At 34.0% G+C, this 20,073-nt stretch overlaps 2 protein-coding genes across 4 annotated transcripts; one reads left to right on the top strand and one right to left on the bottom strand.

Annotated features, from left to right (window-relative positions):
* Nucleotides 1–695: 695 nt before the first annotated feature.
* Nucleotides 696–6,734, bottom strand: AMK2 (adenosine monophosphate kinase). Of its 3 annotated transcripts, XR_002285115.3 has the most exons (9): nt 6,303–6,734; nt 6,130–6,225; nt 4,232–4,360; nt 3,998–4,132; nt 3,616–3,762; nt 3,408–3,482; nt 1,558–1,722; nt 963–1,021; nt 696–891 (listed from the first exon to the last, which is right to left on the bottom strand). XR_002285115.3 is itself a non-coding variant. In XM_012224340.4 (7 exons), the coding sequence occupies exons 1-7, from the start codon at nt 6,534–6,536 to the stop codon at nt 1,618–1,620; spliced, it is 921 nt and encodes a 306-aa protein (XP_012079730.1). In that variant the 5' UTR covers nt 6,537–6,734; the 3' UTR covers nt 1,445–1,617. The 3 variants fall into 3 exon arrangements, 1 of the variants encoding a protein (XP_012079730.1); XR_001047152.4 differs by having other exon boundaries at nt 696–1,021; XM_012224340.4 differs by lacking the exons at nt 696–891; nt 963–1,021 and having other exon boundaries at nt 1,445–1,722.
* Nucleotides 6,735–15,484: 8,750 nt separating this feature from the next.
* On the top strand, nt 15,485–19,870 carry LOC105640110 (amino acid permease 8). The gene is made up of 6 exons (XM_012224339.4): nt 15,485–15,653; nt 15,760–15,993; nt 16,904–16,997; nt 17,947–18,310; nt 18,470–18,691; nt 19,376–19,870. The coding sequence occupies exons 1-6, from the start codon at nt 15,614–15,616 to the stop codon at nt 19,802–19,804; spliced, it is 1,383 nt and encodes a 460-aa protein (XP_012079729.1). The 5' UTR covers nt 15,485–15,613; the 3' UTR covers nt 19,805–19,870.
* Nucleotides 19,871–20,073: the final 203 nt, after the last annotated feature.

Genomic DNA, 20,073 nt, shown 5'->3' on the forward strand with positions numbered 1-20,073 from the left:
CCCTATAGCCAAAGAAAAGTAAAATTTTTTGTGGTGATTTTTTTATAAGAATTATATATATTGGTAATTTACAGTAAAGTGGTAAGTTAATAAGATGTCTAATTGAATTGTAATTATAGTTCTTAAATAATTCATAATTAAGATATTCTTTTTAAATTTTATATTCATCTATTGGAAATACAACAATAAATTTAAATAATAAGTTTCAATTCTTTAATTCTCTTAAATCATTGTTTTATAATTTCTGTCATAAGAGTTAGCTAATCATAGTTTTATAATGTCTGTCATAAGAGTTTGCTAATCATAGTCGGGGTTGACTTGATTAAACTGAACTGGTTCGATTCGATTTGAAGCTGTTCATATAAGAGCTTTGATTTTCAATTTAAATGGATAAACTAAAATTCTTTTTAGGTTCAATCTCAGTTTCATGAAGCTAAAATAAAACTTTAGAACTGAGCTGATCCGAAAAATACCTTCAAAAAGCCAACCAATTCAAATCAGTTTGGTTCGAGTCAACTAGATCCTGAGCACTATTTCAATTCGAGCCAGTTTGTATTTTAAAAGTTCAGTTTGACTGATTTAGTTTGCACATCCCTAGCAGCGATGCACTCATGCGTAACACATGGACAAGCATCAAGGGTTTTGTTCACGAAAATAAAAATGTAATCATGAAATTAAGCCCAACCACAAAATGCTAGCAGCTAACCAGAACTATTTTACTAAACAAGCCCTAAATATAAAATCTCATCGTCTCAATTCCAACACTGAACAAAAAGGACAATATCCAGGTGGTAGAAATGGTTGCATAGGGGTTTGGGGTGGAGTTCAGACTCGGGTTTTTGAAGTGTCTTGCTTGTTCAAAAAGCAATTGGCTAAATTTCACTTACCATCCTACAATTATAAATATGAACATCTACTTCAGAAAAATAGAGAAACCATAATTTTCATCAATGAAACCTTACCTGCAACATGATAGGCCATCAATGGACCACTTGTCTACTTGTCTTCGCTGCCATCACCACTGCTACCACCATTGCCATCACAATTATCAATATTTTTTGCCGATAACACAAGCAAAAACAACATACTTACTAAATTATGATTTTTGTTTGATAGTAAAATTTCAAAGTTATGAAATATATCACTCTCGTATGTGCTTAGAGTGAAATAGAGGACTAATCAAAACACACATCAGAATGTATTATAGCTGACAACAAAGTGTGCATTGCTCGCTTGCATAACAGAAATTGCAGCTCTAGAACAGATTTGCATCTAGGCAGAGTGATAAGATGATACAAAATGCCATGCCACTAAGACTAGAACTTTGTCCCTAGAAGGCTAGAACTAAATTGCATGACCATAAGCATGCAGTCTAAGAATTTTGCTTTGTTTTATTTGTATTTTATTAGAATGAAATTTAATTTCCCACAAATTACACTTCAAAGAATAATAATAGTGGCCGACAAAAATTTTGTATAATAAACTGGTAATTTCCAAGCAAGCGATAATTAAATCACTGACTTTTATGTAAAGTGATTATACAAATCTAGAACACACCTCCATACAGGGAATTCACAACCATGCAATTTCTCCCATCTTCCTACTATACCTCCATGACTATGCAGCCAGAGATCCTGAAGTTGCCTTCCTATCCTCAAGTAACTTTGTAAGAGCACTGTCGATTTGGGCAAATACTTCCTCTTTCGAAGCACTTCCATCAACCTGAAATCAACAAAGTAGCTCTTTGAGATAGATCTCATAAAAGTATAACAGAAATTGCAAGATATGCCAGCCCTTAAAATCCTCTTGCTTGCATTGTTACAGATACTATGTCATATCAGTACCAAGATTTTCCTGTTACACAAAGAATTTGAATGACAAATGCCCTTGTATATTGCTCAACATTTAATATTCATTTTCCTATATTTTTTGTTATAAACAAAATCACCAGATAGTACAAGCATGTAGCATTAAACATGAGAACAAGTGCTAACGAAAATGATACAGCTGCAAAATGACGCATGATCAAAAAGTGCAGCTTAAAAGTCGATGTTGTACGGATGGGGATAATCTTTTAATGATCTTCCTCGTATCTCGTATATTCCAATCGCAAGTGTTACACACATTTTATATTACCTAAAAAGGTGCTACATTCTCAGCTTAGCATTAGTCCCGGCAATTACTGTGACAAGAATTTCAATTGCCTTTAAGGAAGCCCCAGAGTAAAAAATTATATATACAACAGACATTGGATAACCTAAAAATATAAAGCCAAGTAATTGAATATGTCACCTCTCCAACATCCCAACCATTCAAAAATTCATTCATCACTTTCCCATGCTTAAGTTCATATAAGTTTATTTGGAGTGTCCTTCCGCAGCTTCAATAACAACTGCTTTTACTTTTAACATATTTATTTAGCATCAATAGCAACTTATGCATAAGCTCTGCCACATATTTTTAAATGATTTCACAGTTAGCAACGACCTCATGGTAGTAGTTACTAGACATTCACTATTCTTCTATGACAGTACGTGTGACTCATAACATGGCCTAGTCAGTTAGATAGAGACTATAAAAGTATAACAGAAATTGCAAGATATGCCAGCCCTTAAAATCCTCTTGCTTGCATTGTTACAGATACTATGTCATATCAGTACCAAGATTTTCCTGTTACACAAAGAATTTGAATGACAAATGCCCTTGTATATTGCTCAACATTTAATATTCATTTTCCTATATTTTTTGTTATAAACAAAATCACCAGATAGTACAAGCATGTAGCATTAAACATGAGAACAAGTGCTAACGAAAATGATACAGCTGCAAAATGACGCATGATCAAAAAGTGCAGCTTAAAAGTCGATGTTGTACGGATGGGGATAATCTTTTAATGATCTTCCTCGTATCTCGTATATTCCAATCGCAAGTGTTACAAACATTTTATATTACCTAAAAAGGTGCTACATTCTCAGCTTAGCATTAGTCCCGGCAATTACTGTGACAAGAATTTCAATTGCCTTTAAGGAAGCCCCAGAGTAAAAAATTATATATACAACAGACATTGGATAACCTAAAAATATAAAGCCAAGTAATTGAATATGTCACCTCTCCAACATCCCAACCATTCAAAAATTCATTCATCACTTTCCCATGCTTAAGTTCATATAAGTTTATTTGGAGTGTCCTTCTGCAGCTTCAATAACAACTGCTTTTACTTTTAACATATTTATTTAGCATCAATAGCAACTTATGCATAAGCTCTGCCACATATTTTTAAATGATTTCACAGTTAGCAACGACCTCATGGTAGTAGTTACTAGACATTCACTATTCTTCTATGACAGTACGTGTGACTCATAACATGGCCTAGTCAGTTAGATAGAGACTATAAAGAGATAACATACCTTTAATGTAACATCTTCATACATTGAAAGTACCGCCTCCACATTTTGATTATGTGTACGCAATCGCAACTTCACCTAAATATAGCCATACAAGACAAGAAAAAACAATCCCTAAATGGTACCAATAACATGCCATGATTAAAGCAACAAAGAAGACAGAGTTCGCTGAAGTAAAACTTTTCAAACTGTAGTCTGATTTAAGACATACCTTCTCTTCAGTATCGTCAAAGCGGTGGGTAAGTCTCACAGCAATTTCTTCAGTCTCAGGAGGAGAATATTTCAAGTGGTATATCCTCCCAGTAACAGGGTCTAATCTACGTCCAATCACCCTCTCAACAAGAATCTCTTCAGGGACCTACAGACAAAGGTTCACAGATTCAAACAAGATTACACCTTTTTTTTTTTCTTTTTGTTTTCTTTTTCTGTAGTTAAAATTATTGTTTACTACGAACATGCAGGTAGACCTCAAAAAAAAAAAAAAAAAAAAAAATTGCCACAGAGATGCCTGCCAGCATTAAGTTCATATCATTCTAATGTAGAACCAGAAAGAACAGCATCACATGCTGTTCTCAAAAGATGACAGAACTTACTTCTAGGACAATAAAAAGATCAGGCTTGAATTCCACTTCCCCAAAAGCAATTGCTTGTGACGCACTCCTAGGGTATCCATCCAAAAGCCAACCCTTTTCTTGAGCATCTGGCTTCGACAGACGCTCCTTCACCATCTTTAGGATTATAAAACAATGAAATAACAATGTTACAACGATCAAGGCTAATAATCTTTTAAAGAGAAGGGGAAGATGAGAAGGTAGCATCACGCTTACCATGACAACTATTTCATTTGGGACCAGCTGACCTTTCTCCATATATTCCTTTGCTTGCTTCCCATTTTCAGTCCCTGATGCAATTTCAGCTCTCAATAGATCTCCAGCAGCAACATGCACCAAACCATACTGCATTCATCAGGATGACTTCATTCAATCTGTTTCTTCACTGGCAATTACAAAATGAGAAATCATGCAGTAAATAATGTAATTGATATTAGCAATCACACAATATCATTGGGAGAGGGAAGAAGAGCCACAATCCAGGATTTCAAACTAATATTCCTATTCGACTAATAACCACTATAGTTCACACTAAAGAATTTAGCTCAGTTTGTGAGACTTGACCAAGCCCAATAGGTCAAACTAAATGAGCCAAGCTTGAGCAGAATTTCAGGCTCTTTTTGCTTCTCAGCTTGAGAACCAGTATCTAAACATCAGGCCTTGGAAAGAATGGTAGAATCCTTCATTTCATTGACTAAGGACTGCAAGTAGCCAACTTAGAATTTTGAGATGTAATAATGTTAGCAACTAACAGATTTTCAATTCTCCCAAAAGGCCACAGTTACTTCAAGCAAATCAACATATCAATTTGAACAGCTCACTCTGACTGTGTGACTACTACTTGCAAACCCTGCCCAAGCCTCAACATGTAAAACCAGCTAGTTGATGGACTCCAAGTTTCAACCAACATATATCAAACTTGGTTTGACTGTTAATAATATTTCACTATTTCTTGAAGCAAAATTTTTTTTCTCGAAAAAAAAAATTCCCAATCTTTAGGATCTTCCTTTCAAGGTCAAAAGTTTCTGTTGACAAATCACACTTCAACCTCAAAACAAGTGAAACAACTAAAGGAAGCAGGGGAACTGGGGAACAAATTAGGCAATTAGTTTCAACAATTAGATTAGAACAGGTAATTGTGATTAGAACAAAAGGACCTAATTGGTTTCAAAGAAACCCTTTAGAATAAAAATTGTAAGTTCACAGAGATAAAGTACAATCCATAAAACTATTGCTGCTGTTCTATTTATATTAGTTAGAACAAATCTTAATTCTATACTGAAAAATATAGTTAACAGTCTATTAAATAGGAATGAAACTAACATTCCTAATTAATTAATATACTGTATAGACGTCCTAAATAAAAAATGAAAACTAAAGAATTTCTAATTTAACTTGGATGCTCTTGCATCAGAAGTTGAGTTTTCAAATGTCAAAGTAGGAAACAAATTGATTTTGATCTTAAGTGTTATTAAAGCATAGGATTTAAGATGATAAAATATCAAATACTTGGCGTATGTTTGGTAAACTTAGCTGTTTTGGTTGTTAGTTGTTTTAATAGCGTTTAGGTGTTAGCTATTTGAGTAAGCTCAAAGCTAAAAATTACATAGTTTAACCTTTTATAAAAGGCTACCTTAACCTCTAAAAGCTAGTTTGAACGCTAGCGTTTTGAGCTACTTACAAAACTGTTACACAGCCTTGATGGAAGGACCACTTAACTGAAGCACATCCTTTCCAAGCTTACTAAAGAAATTAAGAAACTATATCAGTCTGGTAAAAGGAGCTGCTAAACCAACTCAGTTAATTTAAAACCCCATATCTCAATGTAGAAATTCTCACAGTTTCTTCCCTTTTCTCTAACACACAGATAAATAAATAGACAAGACAAATATAAGGAACAAATGCATCTTAAGAAAAAAAACCAGGCAATTCTCGTTGTGAAATAAAGCAGATCAATCTTTGAATCAACACATGCTTAACATAAATTTAAAAAAGGATCGCCTGCTGCCCTTAGCAATATCAGAAAAAGCTGACACAAGGAGAAGAAAACAACTCTCTTCCCAAAAGGGAGAACAGAAGGGATTAAAGAAAGGCATACAAAGGAAAAAGCTTACTTTCTTCGTGATGATCTCACATTGAGTACCTTTACCCGAAGCAGGAGCTCCTGATATCATTATCTTCAGTGGTTCTGGCTTAGCTGATGCTACAACCTGCTCATTGCCATAAACGGAAGCTCAACCACCACAATTTCACGCAATTACAAAACAAGCAATTTCCCGGTGCTTACCAGCGCTGGATTTGGGATTTTCGCAAGACGAGGAGAGACTAGGGTTTGATTGGAACGAAAAGAAATAAAAGAATTACTAGAAGCAAATGACAATTGAGAGGAGGAGGAGAAGAGCTTATTTGACTTCGATGAGGAAGAAGCAGAAGGCGGACACGCGGAAGCATAAGGAGGCGGCTGCTGTTGCGACTTCCCTCCGATTCTCAAATTAACACCACACAAGGAAATAGCTGCCATTTCCTTTGTCTCCCCCCTGTCTTTCTCTCCTTCTGTCCACTACCTAGTTAGTGGTCAAAGATGTACACAGATTGAGTCATTGAGATCTTCAGATATAAATAGTTGGATTGCCATAGCATCTTTCAGTGAGGAAGGTAGGTTGGCTAAACAACAAAGTACTGCGGTGGCGGCTTTCGGTTATTGAACTTGGGCCGTTTAGCTGTTGTCGTTTGAATGTATTTATGCGCGCAAAAACAATTTTGATCGCGTTTATATTAAAATATCGTTTTTTATATTTAAGGCAATGAAAAAAAAAAAAAAAAAAGACAAATTATAACAATTTAAAACAATAAATGAATTGAATGGATTATATAAATAATTTTTATAATCATATTGCAGTCAACAAAGACAGGCCAATAATCATCGGTGCTGGTGAACAATAGTTGGCGGATTGGTGTAATTAATATAATTATATATATTGATTTGATTCGATTCCCTTCCATGAGGTTTTAAAGATTAAAAATATAGTTTTATTAAAAAAAATCAGGATCTCTTCAATTAGAAAAAATAGTTATTATTAGCTAATTAATCTTCCTAAACTGATAGGATCTTGGAAGCAAAAAGAAAGTACGTTCAAGTAGGCTGAGCAAACCGTCAAAATCGAACCGAGGCCATAAAATACAAACTGAATTTTTATAACAGACTGAACCAAATTGATATTTAAATTTAAACTAAACTGAACCGGCTAGTTTGGTCTATTTTTATTGATTTTTATCATTTCAGTTCGTCTTAAGTTCAATCAATGAATTTTTTTTTTATTGCAAATTGAATAATAAATTTAGTTCAAACCAAACAAATTAATTAACCAAACATCTCTCGAACACCTGACCAAAATGGATTGATTTGATTTTTAATTCAGTTCAATCAGAATTTTTGCTCACCCCCTACCTTCAAGCAATTCTTCTTACTGCATTTAAATACCCTTGAGACCAAAAGGATTATTGAATTAAATTAACATCCTTTTCTTCCAATAGTGAAGCAACAAAATCCATATTCCATTGCTTGTCATTCACCAACAAGAGATTGCTGACGTGTAAATTTGTCTGATTAGAATCTTACAGTTTGTTTGGAACAGGGTGTTTTTGCGAGGAAAGAAAATAAGGAAGTAAAATTTGAAAAGAAAGTTAAAATCTTTGTTTGGGAATATGGTGGAAAATAGTGAGGGAAGGAAAATAACATTAACTTTCCTTTGGGTCTACCAATTTTGATTCTCTGTGTTTTGGAGAGAAAATATTGAAAAGGCAAGGGGAAAAATTATTGTTCAAGAACATCATCTATTCTTCGTTATCAAATTCAAAGTCTTGTCAATTTAGGTGAAGAAATAGATATATAATTCTAATTATTTAATTTAAAATTAATAAATAGAACAAAAATCTGAATTGTTATGTTGTTTTATTTCATAATCAGAATTAATAAATTATAAACTTATTAGTTTTATTAATATAATATTTATATTTCATGTATATGGGGTAAAAATGTAAATTTTACAATAATACCATTTTCTTTCCATTATAATTTGTTCTTTCCCAAACAAGTGAAAATAATTTTATTTTTCTTTTAATCTAAACAGATTGGAAAATAAGAATGGAAAGTGAGTAGTGCATTCCTTAGTTTTTTCTCTTATTTTCTTTCCTTTCCTTCCTATCAGAATGAAATGATAAAAGGGGCATTAGAGTCTGCAAGCCATGTGTCCTACCAAATGTTGATGCTTCTTCCATTACCAACCTCTAGCAGCACCCTGTCTTAAGAAAATTTTGGGCTGCCGTTAAGCTTCTCCAAGCATAGTTAGATTGAAACTAGCTTGGCCTTAAAAAAAAAAAAAAAAAAAAAAAAAGAAAAAAAGAAAAAGAGGAATTAGGATAATATTTTGCTCTAAATATCTGGGCAACAAGAGAAGTAGGGAATTTCAGGAGCCTCCAAGCTTGTTATCCTAACAAAGCTTGCTAATTTTGTTAGCTTATCTTCCGTTAGCTTTGAAATAGGAGGTTGTCATCAACGAAAAACAGGTGGAAAATAACATGGCTTGCCAGAAGGGAAAATAGGACCATATTCAATAGTTTTACACAACATATTGTAAGAAATTGATTTCATGCGAGATATTAGCAAATTTACCCAAGGAATTTGAAACCCCATTCAAATCAAAATGGCTGTAAGGAATCTCCACTCTAGTTTATTATAGGTTTTCCTCATATCCAAAATTTGGTCTTAACATTTTTCTCTTAATGGTATGCATGACCTCAAATGCCACTAAAACATTGTCCTTTATGAGCCTTCCTTTAGTCAAAGGTACTTTGCGATCTTTCAAATCTTTGGAATATTTTTCAAATGATTAGCAATAACGTTGGTAATAATCTTATAGAAAACCTTATTATGGAGATATAGGGCGCATCTCAGTTATAAATTTAGGCTTAATCTTTTTTAGAATAAGGACTATATACTTTAATTTAGATCAGGAGGAATGAACCTATTATTCAAGATTTTCAAGCACCCATTCATCACATCTTTTTTATACCCTAAAAATTTTAATAGAAAGCCGGATTAAGAACTTTAGGCCTTGGAGCATTTTTTAGATGCATAGAGAAATAGCATCTTTAAGTTCTTAAACTGAGAAAGGAGCACTGAATTTATCATTCTGGCAATTTGACCATCAAAAATTCACCTACACGATGCAAGACATCTTCCCTATCATGACCCTGAGCTATGAATAAGTCCCTAAAATCATTTGTGATAAAATCCCTCAAGCCACTACTCCAATTAACCCAACTCCCATAATTGGTTTTCAATTTGCACATAACGTGCTACTTTGATCACCTCAGATAACCAAAATTGCCTAACCCTTTGTTTCTAGAAAGTATTTTTTTGGAGTAAGAAGCTCAGTATATTCTATATTAGCAGCGACCCACGTCTTTGACTCTTTGTATTTTTGTATAATGGCAGTTCGGTTTTGAACTGCGACTCGAGACACTGAAAGTGTTAGGCATCAGCTCTGATACCACTTGTTAGGCATCAGCTCTGATACCACTTGTTGGGCCCTCACAAAGAATTAAGAGAAAATTAATGCAGCGGAAAAGTAGAAATGAGACACATAGAATTTACATGGTTCACCCTCAACTGTTTAGGGCTACGTCCACAGGACAAACTCCGAATAATTCTTCCACTATTAAAAATAGTAGGTACACAAAAAGAGCAATACAAAAATAGTGGCACACTAAGTGTTTTCCAAAAACACCCCAAAAAAATTTTCTTACTATTTTTAGAAAACTCTTCCTAAAACTAGACAACTGACTCTCTCTACATTTTTTCTTCGTCTTTCTGCTGTGTGTATTGTTGAGGTGCATCTGCCTCTATTTATAGGCAGGTTACGAGAGAAGTAATGTGAGAGTCGTGTGTGAGTTACTTACGGCTCTCCATTTATGTCATGGTTGGTTGCCAACTTTTGAATAACTTTCGCTGCCAACTTTGATTCCTTCTAAAAAAAACGTGTGTTTTATTGTTTCAAATGTATGTGGGTCCCACATGTCGGAGGGACCCCACAACAATTCTCCCCCTCCCGACGACATGGTGGGATTCTCCATTCTTGGCGCTTTGACACACAGCTCAGACTTCTCCTTTTGCCTTAGTTGTTGACAGAGCAACACACTTCTGTAATCTTGACTGCCACGACACGGCTCCCCCTGCAAATGTGATCGGATATCATGAAAATCCATTTCACTGCAGTCCAATGTTTCTTTCCAGGATTTGAAAGAAACCGACTCACAACTCCAACCGAGTGAGCAATATCTGGCCGTGTACAAACCATGGCATTCATCAATCTTCTAACTGCTGAAGCATATGGAATCTTTTCCTTTTCTTCCTTCTCTCCGTTCGTAGAAGGACACTGTTTAGAGCTCAATCTAAAGTGATTAGTAAGAGGATAACTAACCACTTTAGCATTTTCCATTCTAAACCTTTGAAGTACTCTCTCAATGTACTTCTCATGTGACAATCATAATTTCTTGGCTCTTCGATTCCTTGTAATCTTCATGCCAAGAATCTGCTTTGCTGGTCCCAAGTCTTTCATAGCAAAAGACTTACTTAGCTGTTTCTTTAAGTTATTAATTCTGACCAACAGTCACCATATCAACCACATAGAGCAAAAATAATGTAGTCATCATCAGAGAATTTTTTCATAGAAACATAGTGATTTGAAGTAGTCTTTCTGTAGCCATGCTTCCCCATAACAGACTCAAACTTCTTGTACCACTGTCTCGGTGCATGCTTCAAGCCGTACAGGCTCTTCTTCAGTTTCCAAACACAATCCTCTTTTTCTATGAAACCCTCTGACTGCTCCATGTATATTTCTTCTTCCAAATTTCCATGTAGGAAGGTAGTCTTTCCATCCATTTGCTCGATTTCCAGATCAAAACTGGCGGCCATTCTGAGCATTGTTCAAATGGATGTCATTTTCACAACTGGTGAAAAGATAAAAATCAATACCCTTTCTTTGATTGAATCCTTTCACAACCAGTCTCGCTTTGAATTGTGGTTGGGAGTTGTGTTCTTCCTGCTTGATCCTGAGCACCCACTTGTTCTTCAAATCTTTCTTGCCTTTGGGTAACTTCACCAGCTCAAATGTTTCATCCTCATGCAAGGACTTCATTTCATCTTGCATGGCTTCAATCCAGTTCCTCTTGTGTTCATTTCCATAGCTTCTTCAAAGCTTTCAGGTTCTCCCCTATCAGTCGTTAGTATATACTCATTGACTGGATATCTAGTAGATGGTTGTCAGACTCTTTTAGATCTTCTTAATGTTTGAGAACCTTCCGGTGCTGGTGGTTGAACATGAACACCATAATCTTCATATGGTTCATTCTGATTAGGAACTTCTGGATTTTCTAACTTTGGCACCTATTCTCGTGGAATGTTTTCTTCATCTCCAATTTGTCTGCATTTTATTGGGGGGACTCTCTCTGTATGTTTGTTGAGTCTTCATCAGATCTATTGACACTCTACTTCAATATCTTCAATAGTCTGATCTTCAACAAATATAGCATCACGATTTCTTCTAATTGTCTTCTGGATTGGGTCATAAAACTTATAGCCACATTGGTCTTAGCCATAGCCAATAAATACAAACCGTCTAGTCTTGACATCATGAAGGCTTTGCAACCAAACACCCGCAAATGATCATAGGAAACATCCTTTCCTAACCATACTCACTCTGGAGTATCATACTGTAGAGGGAAACAGAGTGAACGGCGAACTACTATGAGTAACGCTTCACCCCAAATCTTTTAGACAACTTTGCATGTGAGAGTAAACATCTAACTCTCTCCATCAAAGTTCTGTTTGTCCTCTCAGCCAAACTGTTCAGTTGCGGCGTCTTGGGAGGTGTCGTTTGATGTCGAATGCCATGTTCTTTGCAGAAAGCATCAAATGGCCCAGTGTATTCTCCACCATTATCTATCCTGATACACTTCAACTTCTTGCTTGTCTATCTCTCAACCAAGTTTAGAAGACTTCAATGTGTATACCCAGGTCTTCCTAGAATGGTCATCGATAAATATCACAAAATATTGATTTCCACCATATGACATTGTCAATGGTCCAAAAAAATCTGAATGAATCAAATTTAGTACATTCTTCATTCCAGAAGGAGGGGTAATCTTGAAAGCTACTCTGTTTTGCTTTCCCGCCATACAATCAGGACATTTGTCTAGGTGAACTTCATCCAATCCAGGTAGTACGTTATTTCTTGCTAGAGTTTTCTTACTCATGTAGCATAGTCGTTTATGCCACAATTCAACTGTACTGTCATTCTCCGCTACACTCAAAGTGTCTTGGGAGAGTTTCGCATGCATCACATACAGCTTGTGGTCTTTCGCTACCACAAATGAACCCTTTATGAGCGTCAACTGACCATTTCTAAAAGTGCTACAGAAACCTTCATCATCAAATTTGCCAACCGAGATTTGGACATATGCTCCAAAGCCCATTCCTCATCAGTCTTGTCTTCCGGTTTAGTTCAACTAAACACAGGCAAATGCATTTTGATTACTATAAGGAGATCTCTCATTTCTCCATATATGGTAATTCCCACCATTTAGACTGATCATTTTGCTTATCCATTTTGACTTGCGCAGAAAATCATCACCAACATAAACCGTATACATGAAAAGTAGTATATGTGAATAGTGCCATGAATAGTAACAGTATACTCGAATAGTAACTGTATGCGTAAATAGTAACTGTACACGTGAATAGTGTTGGGCTTACTTGAAACGGACTCAGCAACAGTAACGCCAATAGTACCGTTTACTATCAACTTTGAGTTACTATTTTACTATTCATCACTAAGTCAATTCTGCAACGTCTTTCTGAGCGGACAGCACCAATGGACTCGTCGTAATTTTCTCTTTATCGTGGTATATTTATTTCAACATATATCCACGGATCCGGTACCGTTATCTAACCGGCTGGACCTGCCGAAATCTTCGGCTCTGATACCACTTGTTAGGTATCAGCTCTGATATCACTTGTTAGGCATCAGCTCTGATACCAGTTTTTGGGCATCAACTCTGATACCACTTATTGGCCCTCATAAAAAATTAAGAGAAAATTAATGCAGCGGAAAAGTAGAAATGAGCGCACAGAATTTACGTGGTTCACCCTCAACTGTTTAGGGCTACGTCCACGGGACAAACTCTGAATAATTCTTTCACTATTAAAAATAGTAGGTACACAAAGAGAGTAATACAAACATAGTGGCACACTAAGTGTTTCCCAAAAATACCCCAAAATAATTTTCTCACTATTTTTCTTCCCTATTTTTAGGAAACTCTTCCTAAAACTAGATAACTGACTCTCTCTACATTTTTCCTTCGTCTTTCTGCTGTATGTATTGTTGAGGTGCATCTGCCTCTATTTATAGGCAGGTTGGTTGTCAACCTTTGAATAACTTTCGCTGCCAACTTTGATTCCTTCTAAAAAAAATATGTGTTTTATTTTTTCAAATGTATGTGGGTCCCACATGTTTGAGGGACCCACAACAGAAAGTACAAAAAAGTATTAACCTATTCAAACCATTTCGATATAGAAATTAAGCTAAGGCAAACTACAATTTTCTGTTCAGGCCGATTCATTTAACCAAATATCCAATATTTAATTCAATGCAGTACAATGTCAACATAAGTTTTACAAATGTAACACAGTAAAGGAGTTTAACAAGCTTGTAGTAATGCATCCCATAACTACCAGCTACAAATTGATCATAAAATCATACCAATAACATTCCATAAATTCAAAGTAAATTTACAAGTACAACAATAAATTGATCCACTCTATAAAACCCTTGATACAATAAACTAGAATCAAAGATAGTCATTGAAAATAGCTCAAACCTTTCTCATCCTAAGACTCAGCCTAACAAGCCCCAGGATACTTTTGAAACACAACAAATCCAAGTTGAGCTCTTTGTTAGAACCCTCAGCATGATCTCCACGGTGGCCTCCACAACTGCTTGGCCGTGTCTATTCATCCCTTGCAAATCCTAGCTGCCACTAATTGTCCTGCAGGCAGAAGCCTCTTTAGAACTTCCCACATATAACTCGCCGGAGAGTAACATCTGATATCAATATCGTCACATGATAGCACCCTATAAAAGTGTGAGTAATTTTCATGCGATGACAAAAAAGGGGCGAGACCTAGAGGTCGGTGGAGGTGAGGTGAGGAAGGCAAAGCCGTTTTGCAGCTTCTAGTGGAGAGATCGGTGAAGATGAAATGAGGAAGGGAAAATTGCAAAAAAGGAAAAAAAAAAAAAAAGTAAAAGAGGGAGGTGGCGCAAAACAATGGGGGTGTTGAAATTAATTTAGGTAAAAAATAAAAAGGCGTTCCTTCCCTGTTCCAAACAACAGCATCCTCCATCTTGGTTTACCGCAATTTTTTTTTTTTTCAAAATCAAACCGCATTGAAAAAAGATTTTTTCCAAACTACAAACCAAAACCAAAAAATTGAACCAAATAACCCAAACGAATCGATTTGGTACGATTTTTCGATTTTTCCAAAGTTTGCTCATCCCAAAACACATTAATTGGAGGAAAATAGGAGATTGATTAAAGGCTCTCCTTTAAGATTATAAACTGTGGCATTTTGAAACAAACCGATCCAATTGCAAGATGCAAAGGCTCGAACAAGATATTCTTACACCCAATTTGCTGAACCCTGTCCACTTCCCAAGTGAATTTGTGGCCTACCATCCCTACCATGTCTTGAAGCTCGCAAGCTCGAACAGCTCCTTTAAAACCATCATTAAGCCGTTGAAGATTTAGACTGATTTTGACGAACTACTTTATACAATTTAGAAAATTTAGCAAATTATGTTGAATTAGGGCAGAGAACTGATTTGGACCTCTACAATTCTTAAAAAAATTTACTAAAGATGAGCTTTTTCATCCTTTTAAAAATATCTATAGAACCAATTATCTATAGAACCAAACCGAAAGGTTTATTTTGGTATAATCTTTCGATTTTGACTTATCTATTGTGAATTAAATCATTTTGATTTTTAGGATTTTTCAAACTGAATCAATGAAATTTCGATTTTCTATTAAAGTTAAAAACCAATCTGAACTTAATCAAACTGGCCAATTCAATTAGATAAATTTTATTAATTATTGTAGAAAAGCAATTAAAAGAAAAATAAAATTTTAAAATAGAAAAGTCAAAATGCAGTTTCCAAAATTACAAGAAACTCACACCAAATTACTTTAGTTTCAAAAAAAAAAAAAAAAAAAAAAAATCTTTTTTCCATTTGTAACAAATAAATGACATGTCACTAAATAAGTGCTAAAGTGTAATTGGCCAACAGTATATGAAAGAGCTGTTATTGCCATATGGTATTACGCAGCGGGGTTCATGAATCCATATAATTAATAGCTCTCTTTTTCTTCAACCTTTTTCAGTACTTAAATTCGTCTTTCTAAACTCAAATCTCTATTTAGCTTTCTTTAACTTTCCTTCAACACATCTCTCTTCTTTCTTTCCCTGATTGTTAAAAGGAAATGGAAGTGGATGCAGGAGACGATGGACGCATCAGATCAGGTATTCTGAAAATTTTCCTGGAAAAATGAAAAGAAAACAGGCTGATTGTTTTTGCATTCCAAAAAGATAATAATCTTTTCCCTTTTTTTTTTTTAAATCTATACAGGGACCTTGGCAACAGCAACAGCCCATGCATTTACTGCTATAATTGGAGCTGGAATATTAGCATTGCCTTGGAGCGTGGCTCAACTGGGTTGGATCGTTGGTTGCTTTGTTCTTATCTCCTTTGCCATTATCACATATTACACAGCTATCCTGCTATGTGATTGCTACAGAGCTCCTGATCCTGTCCACGGAAGAAGAAACTACACTTATATTGGTGCTGTTAGAACTCTTTTAGGTAAACTCTTTGTCCTTCATTTATTTAGCTTAATCTTTTACATGATTTTTTTTATATAATTTTTTATTCTGTTTTTCTTGTTAAATTTAATTTATGGGTTAATGGTTTGATATTGTTACTTATCAGTAATTCAGAATGTAGCTTAGTGTCAACATAATGCTTAAATTTTAAAGGCTTTTGTAATTTGACCAGCAATTTTTACTTTTGATATTTTTGTGCTGCAATTTTTTTTTTTTTAAATTTTTCAATTCCATCTAAGATCCATTTCAATTTATGAAATTTATAGTTCGGTCCATGCGGTTTGTGAAATACAACTATTCAATCTTTGTATTTTTAAAAATACACTAATTTATCCCAATATTTTGTTTCATTGTACTTCTAAGTCTTTCTGTCCAATTTTTGTATTTTGTCCGTTATGTCAATAAAAAAAAATAAAAAAACACAAACGTCAAAGCAAAAATATTAATTATATAAAACAAAAGGTAGAAATATTAAAACTTTATATGAGAAAAATTACAGTATGATGTCTATCGTTTGAGAAATACAATTAGTCAGTCCATATATTTTTAAAAATATACCAAAGATGAGAAGAGATAAAATGAGTATTTTTGTCTTTTCATAACGTATTTATCAGAAAAGATACAAAAATTGGACGGAAAGATCTTGTAATCTGACAGAAATGGATTACAGGCATATTTTTTTAGTATATTTTAAAAAACATAGGGATCTTTAATTGTATTTGTAAAAATACAGAGACCGTACTATAAATTTATTTTCGAGTAAAAAATCGACCGACAATGTATTCATTTTCGAGTAAAAAATCTTCTAGTTGGTCCAGTTTCTTTATATTGTACTCAAGAAATAATAATCTTGTAAATTAATTGTTGTACATACGTATATGTGTATGCAGGTCCAAAAAATGAACTTCTATGTGGTATAATGCAGTATACACTACTATGGGGAACAATGGTTGGCTATACAGTCACAACTGCTGTTTGTGTAGCGTAAGTTGCTGCATCGGTTTGATCTGGTTCAAAATCATAGCTAATGGTTTTGGTTCAGACCGATTCTAGTTTGTTTGGAATTAGGTCTTAATACATTTTAAAATTTTTGAGATTATTTCGATTGATAGAATTTGAGTGACCATTGAATTGAAATATAATTATCAAATGCCTTTATTTAATTGAGAAAAAAGAAGTTACAATTTCTAAAATTGGTAAATTCTATGATTGCTAGTGGGATTTCTGAATTTTATTATTTTTTATTCAAGATGGAATTTTAATTGTTTCAAAATCTTATTGACGAACCAAATAATAGAATATGAAATTCTATGAATTTCAAAATCCACATTATTAAATTTTATAGATTTTGTGAAATCCATTCACATTAATTAATCCAAATCACATTTTCTATAATTAGGTTATTTAAGTATTATAAGCATTTTCCATATCTATAAAATTAAATTTAAACGATTTTGTGAAATCTATGGATTTCATATTCATCAATCTAAACTACATTTTCTATAATTAGGCTAGTTTAAGTACTAAGGATTTTCCCTATTTATCATTTAAATTTTTTTTCTTGTTTATCCTCAATTATATTTGAGAAGTTTCAATTTTTTTTCACTTTTTACAAAATAATAGCTTGCTTGCCTTAGACACTATTGAAATGGCATGTCAATACTCAAAAGTTAACCTAAACCCAATGCCAAATTATAACTAGGAAAATACTTACCTAGATCAGTTCCATGTCCCTATCTATGGTCAGAAATTTTTATTGCTTTGGTTCATAACTAAGGTTATGAACTTAGTCTACATAAGTAAATCCCTTTCGATGAATGGTAATAAGAAAGGAAAAAAAAAAAAAATTTACTAATATAGTAACTTAGAATTAATGTTTCAAGCTCTCAAGTATATTACTATTTAACTATATATCTTCCATTCTTCCCAACAGGACTGTGAAGAGGACAATATGTTTCCATGCATATGGACAGAAAGCAAATTGTGGGGTATCAGGAAATTTATATATGCTCGTATTTGGAGCAATCCAAATTCTTCTTTCTCAATGTCCAAACTTAGAGAAAGTGGCTTTCCTTTCAGTAGTTGCAACTGTTACATCTTTTGCATATGCACTAATTGCATTGGGTCTATGCACTGCAAAAGTTTGCATGGACCATCAACTTAAAGGAAGTTTGGTGGTAGCTGTGGGAAATAGCAAGATTAATGAAGCCTTATCAACAAAAGTTTGGCATTCTTTTCAAGCTCTTGGAAATATTGCCGTGGCCTATACTTTCTCCATGTTGCTTGTAGAAATTCAGGTTCTTCTTGTCTTTTAATCTGTAATGATGCTCTTTAGTCTTTACAATTCTTTGAACAACATGGCTCCATTTGTTTCGGAAAATAATTTACTTCTGCATATATTTGTTCGTTATTGTGTCTTCTAATAACATCTGCACATCAACTTGATTGCTGTACAGGATACCTTAAAGTCAGATCCGCCAGAAAATAAAGTAATGAAGAGAGTATCGTTATATGCAATTAGTGGAACAACACTGTTTTACATTTCTGTTGCATGCATGGGCTATGCTGCTTTTGGAAATGATGTTGCTGGAAATATTCTTGCTGGTTTTTATGAACCATTTTGGCTTGTTGACATTGCTAACCTCTCTGTAATCATACATATAATCGGTGCTTATCAGGTTTCTTCTCTATATCCTTTTCTCTCTTTCTACTATAGTTGCCAATCGTAGAATTAATTCAACCAATCTTTAATTGTTTGAAATGATGAGATTTCCTACACTGCGAAGCAAATTTATGGTTGATCTACTGAAACCATGGTCGACACAGTTTTTAGTTTCAAACCATGTATTCGGTTCTAGTTCTTTATTCTTTGAAGCTAGATCTGTCGATTCTGATTTGAAACCATAAAAAACATGTTTTTAAAAAAATTTTCAATTTGCTTTTTATTTTATTATAATTTTTTTAAGTAACTTTCAAGAATTTTTATTAAATTGATTTAGTTTTTTTCAATAGTTATTATTATTTATTCAAGCTAGAAAAATAAAAAAGTATTTTAAAAAGCTTGAAATATATTATCTAATTTCAGTTCAAAACCAGAATAAAATCGAAACCGGCGCCTCCAAAACCGTTCCAAAAACCGGCTAGAAGCATTTGCAGTTCGGTTTTGGTTTCGGTTTTACCTTTTTTGTAAGTAGAACAGACGGTTTGAAATCAAAATCAGCAATTCTCGAGTCGTGATTATGTCTATCCAATTGGCGGGGGATACCGTTTGTTAATACCAAAACAAAATAATGATAAATCTGTAAAATTCTGAATTTTTTGGTGTTTGATCTTAATCTAAGTTAATTCATTGTCACTCTCAGGTATTTGCACAACCAGTATTTGCAATAAATGAGAAGTGGGTTGCATCAAGATGGCCAGCATCATTCTTCACTACAAATCACACCATTAAGTTCTCATGCATTTTTGAAACCACTTTTAGCTTTGCCCTCCAAAAGCTATTTCTTCGGCCATTGTTTGTCATTTTGACAACTGCAATTGCAATGATGTTTCCATTCTTCAATGGAATTCTTGGTCTTTTAGGAGCTATTTCTTTTTGGCCATTAACTGTCTATTTCCCAGTCAGTATGTATATTGAGCAAGCAAAGATCAAAAGGGGAAGTAACCGTTGGATTGGATTTCAAGCTTTAAGCTTAATCTGTTTGATTGTTAGTGTCATTTCAGCTGTAGGTTCTGTTGCTGGCATGTTAGATTCTCTTAAGAAAGCAAAGCTATTTCATATTGATCTCTAGTTAGAGTCTCTTCATGTTCCCTTTTTTTTCTTTATGAAAAAAAAAAAAAGGTTCCCTTTTCTCTTCTCTCTTGTTTTGATTGATATTTTTCTAGTTAATTTCATTTTTTTTTATCTCAAAAAAAAAAAAAAAAAAAAAAAAAAAAAAAAAAAAAAAGGAAAGAGTGCTTCTGCGGTTTAAGTAATTACTTTAGTTTGGTATAATTCTCCGATTCTCAAAAATGAAATTGATATGAATAATAATGGCTAAAGAACTATTTAGTCCTTCAG

The sequence above is a fragment of the Jatropha curcas genome, chromosome 9 (genome assembly GCF_041381405.1).
Source record: "Jatropha curcas cultivar XTBG-Jc1 chromosome 9, XTBG_Jcur_1.0, whole genome shotgun sequence".
In the NCBI taxonomy this organism is placed as follows: Eukaryota; Viridiplantae; Streptophyta; class Magnoliopsida; order Malpighiales; family Euphorbiaceae; genus Jatropha; species Jatropha curcas.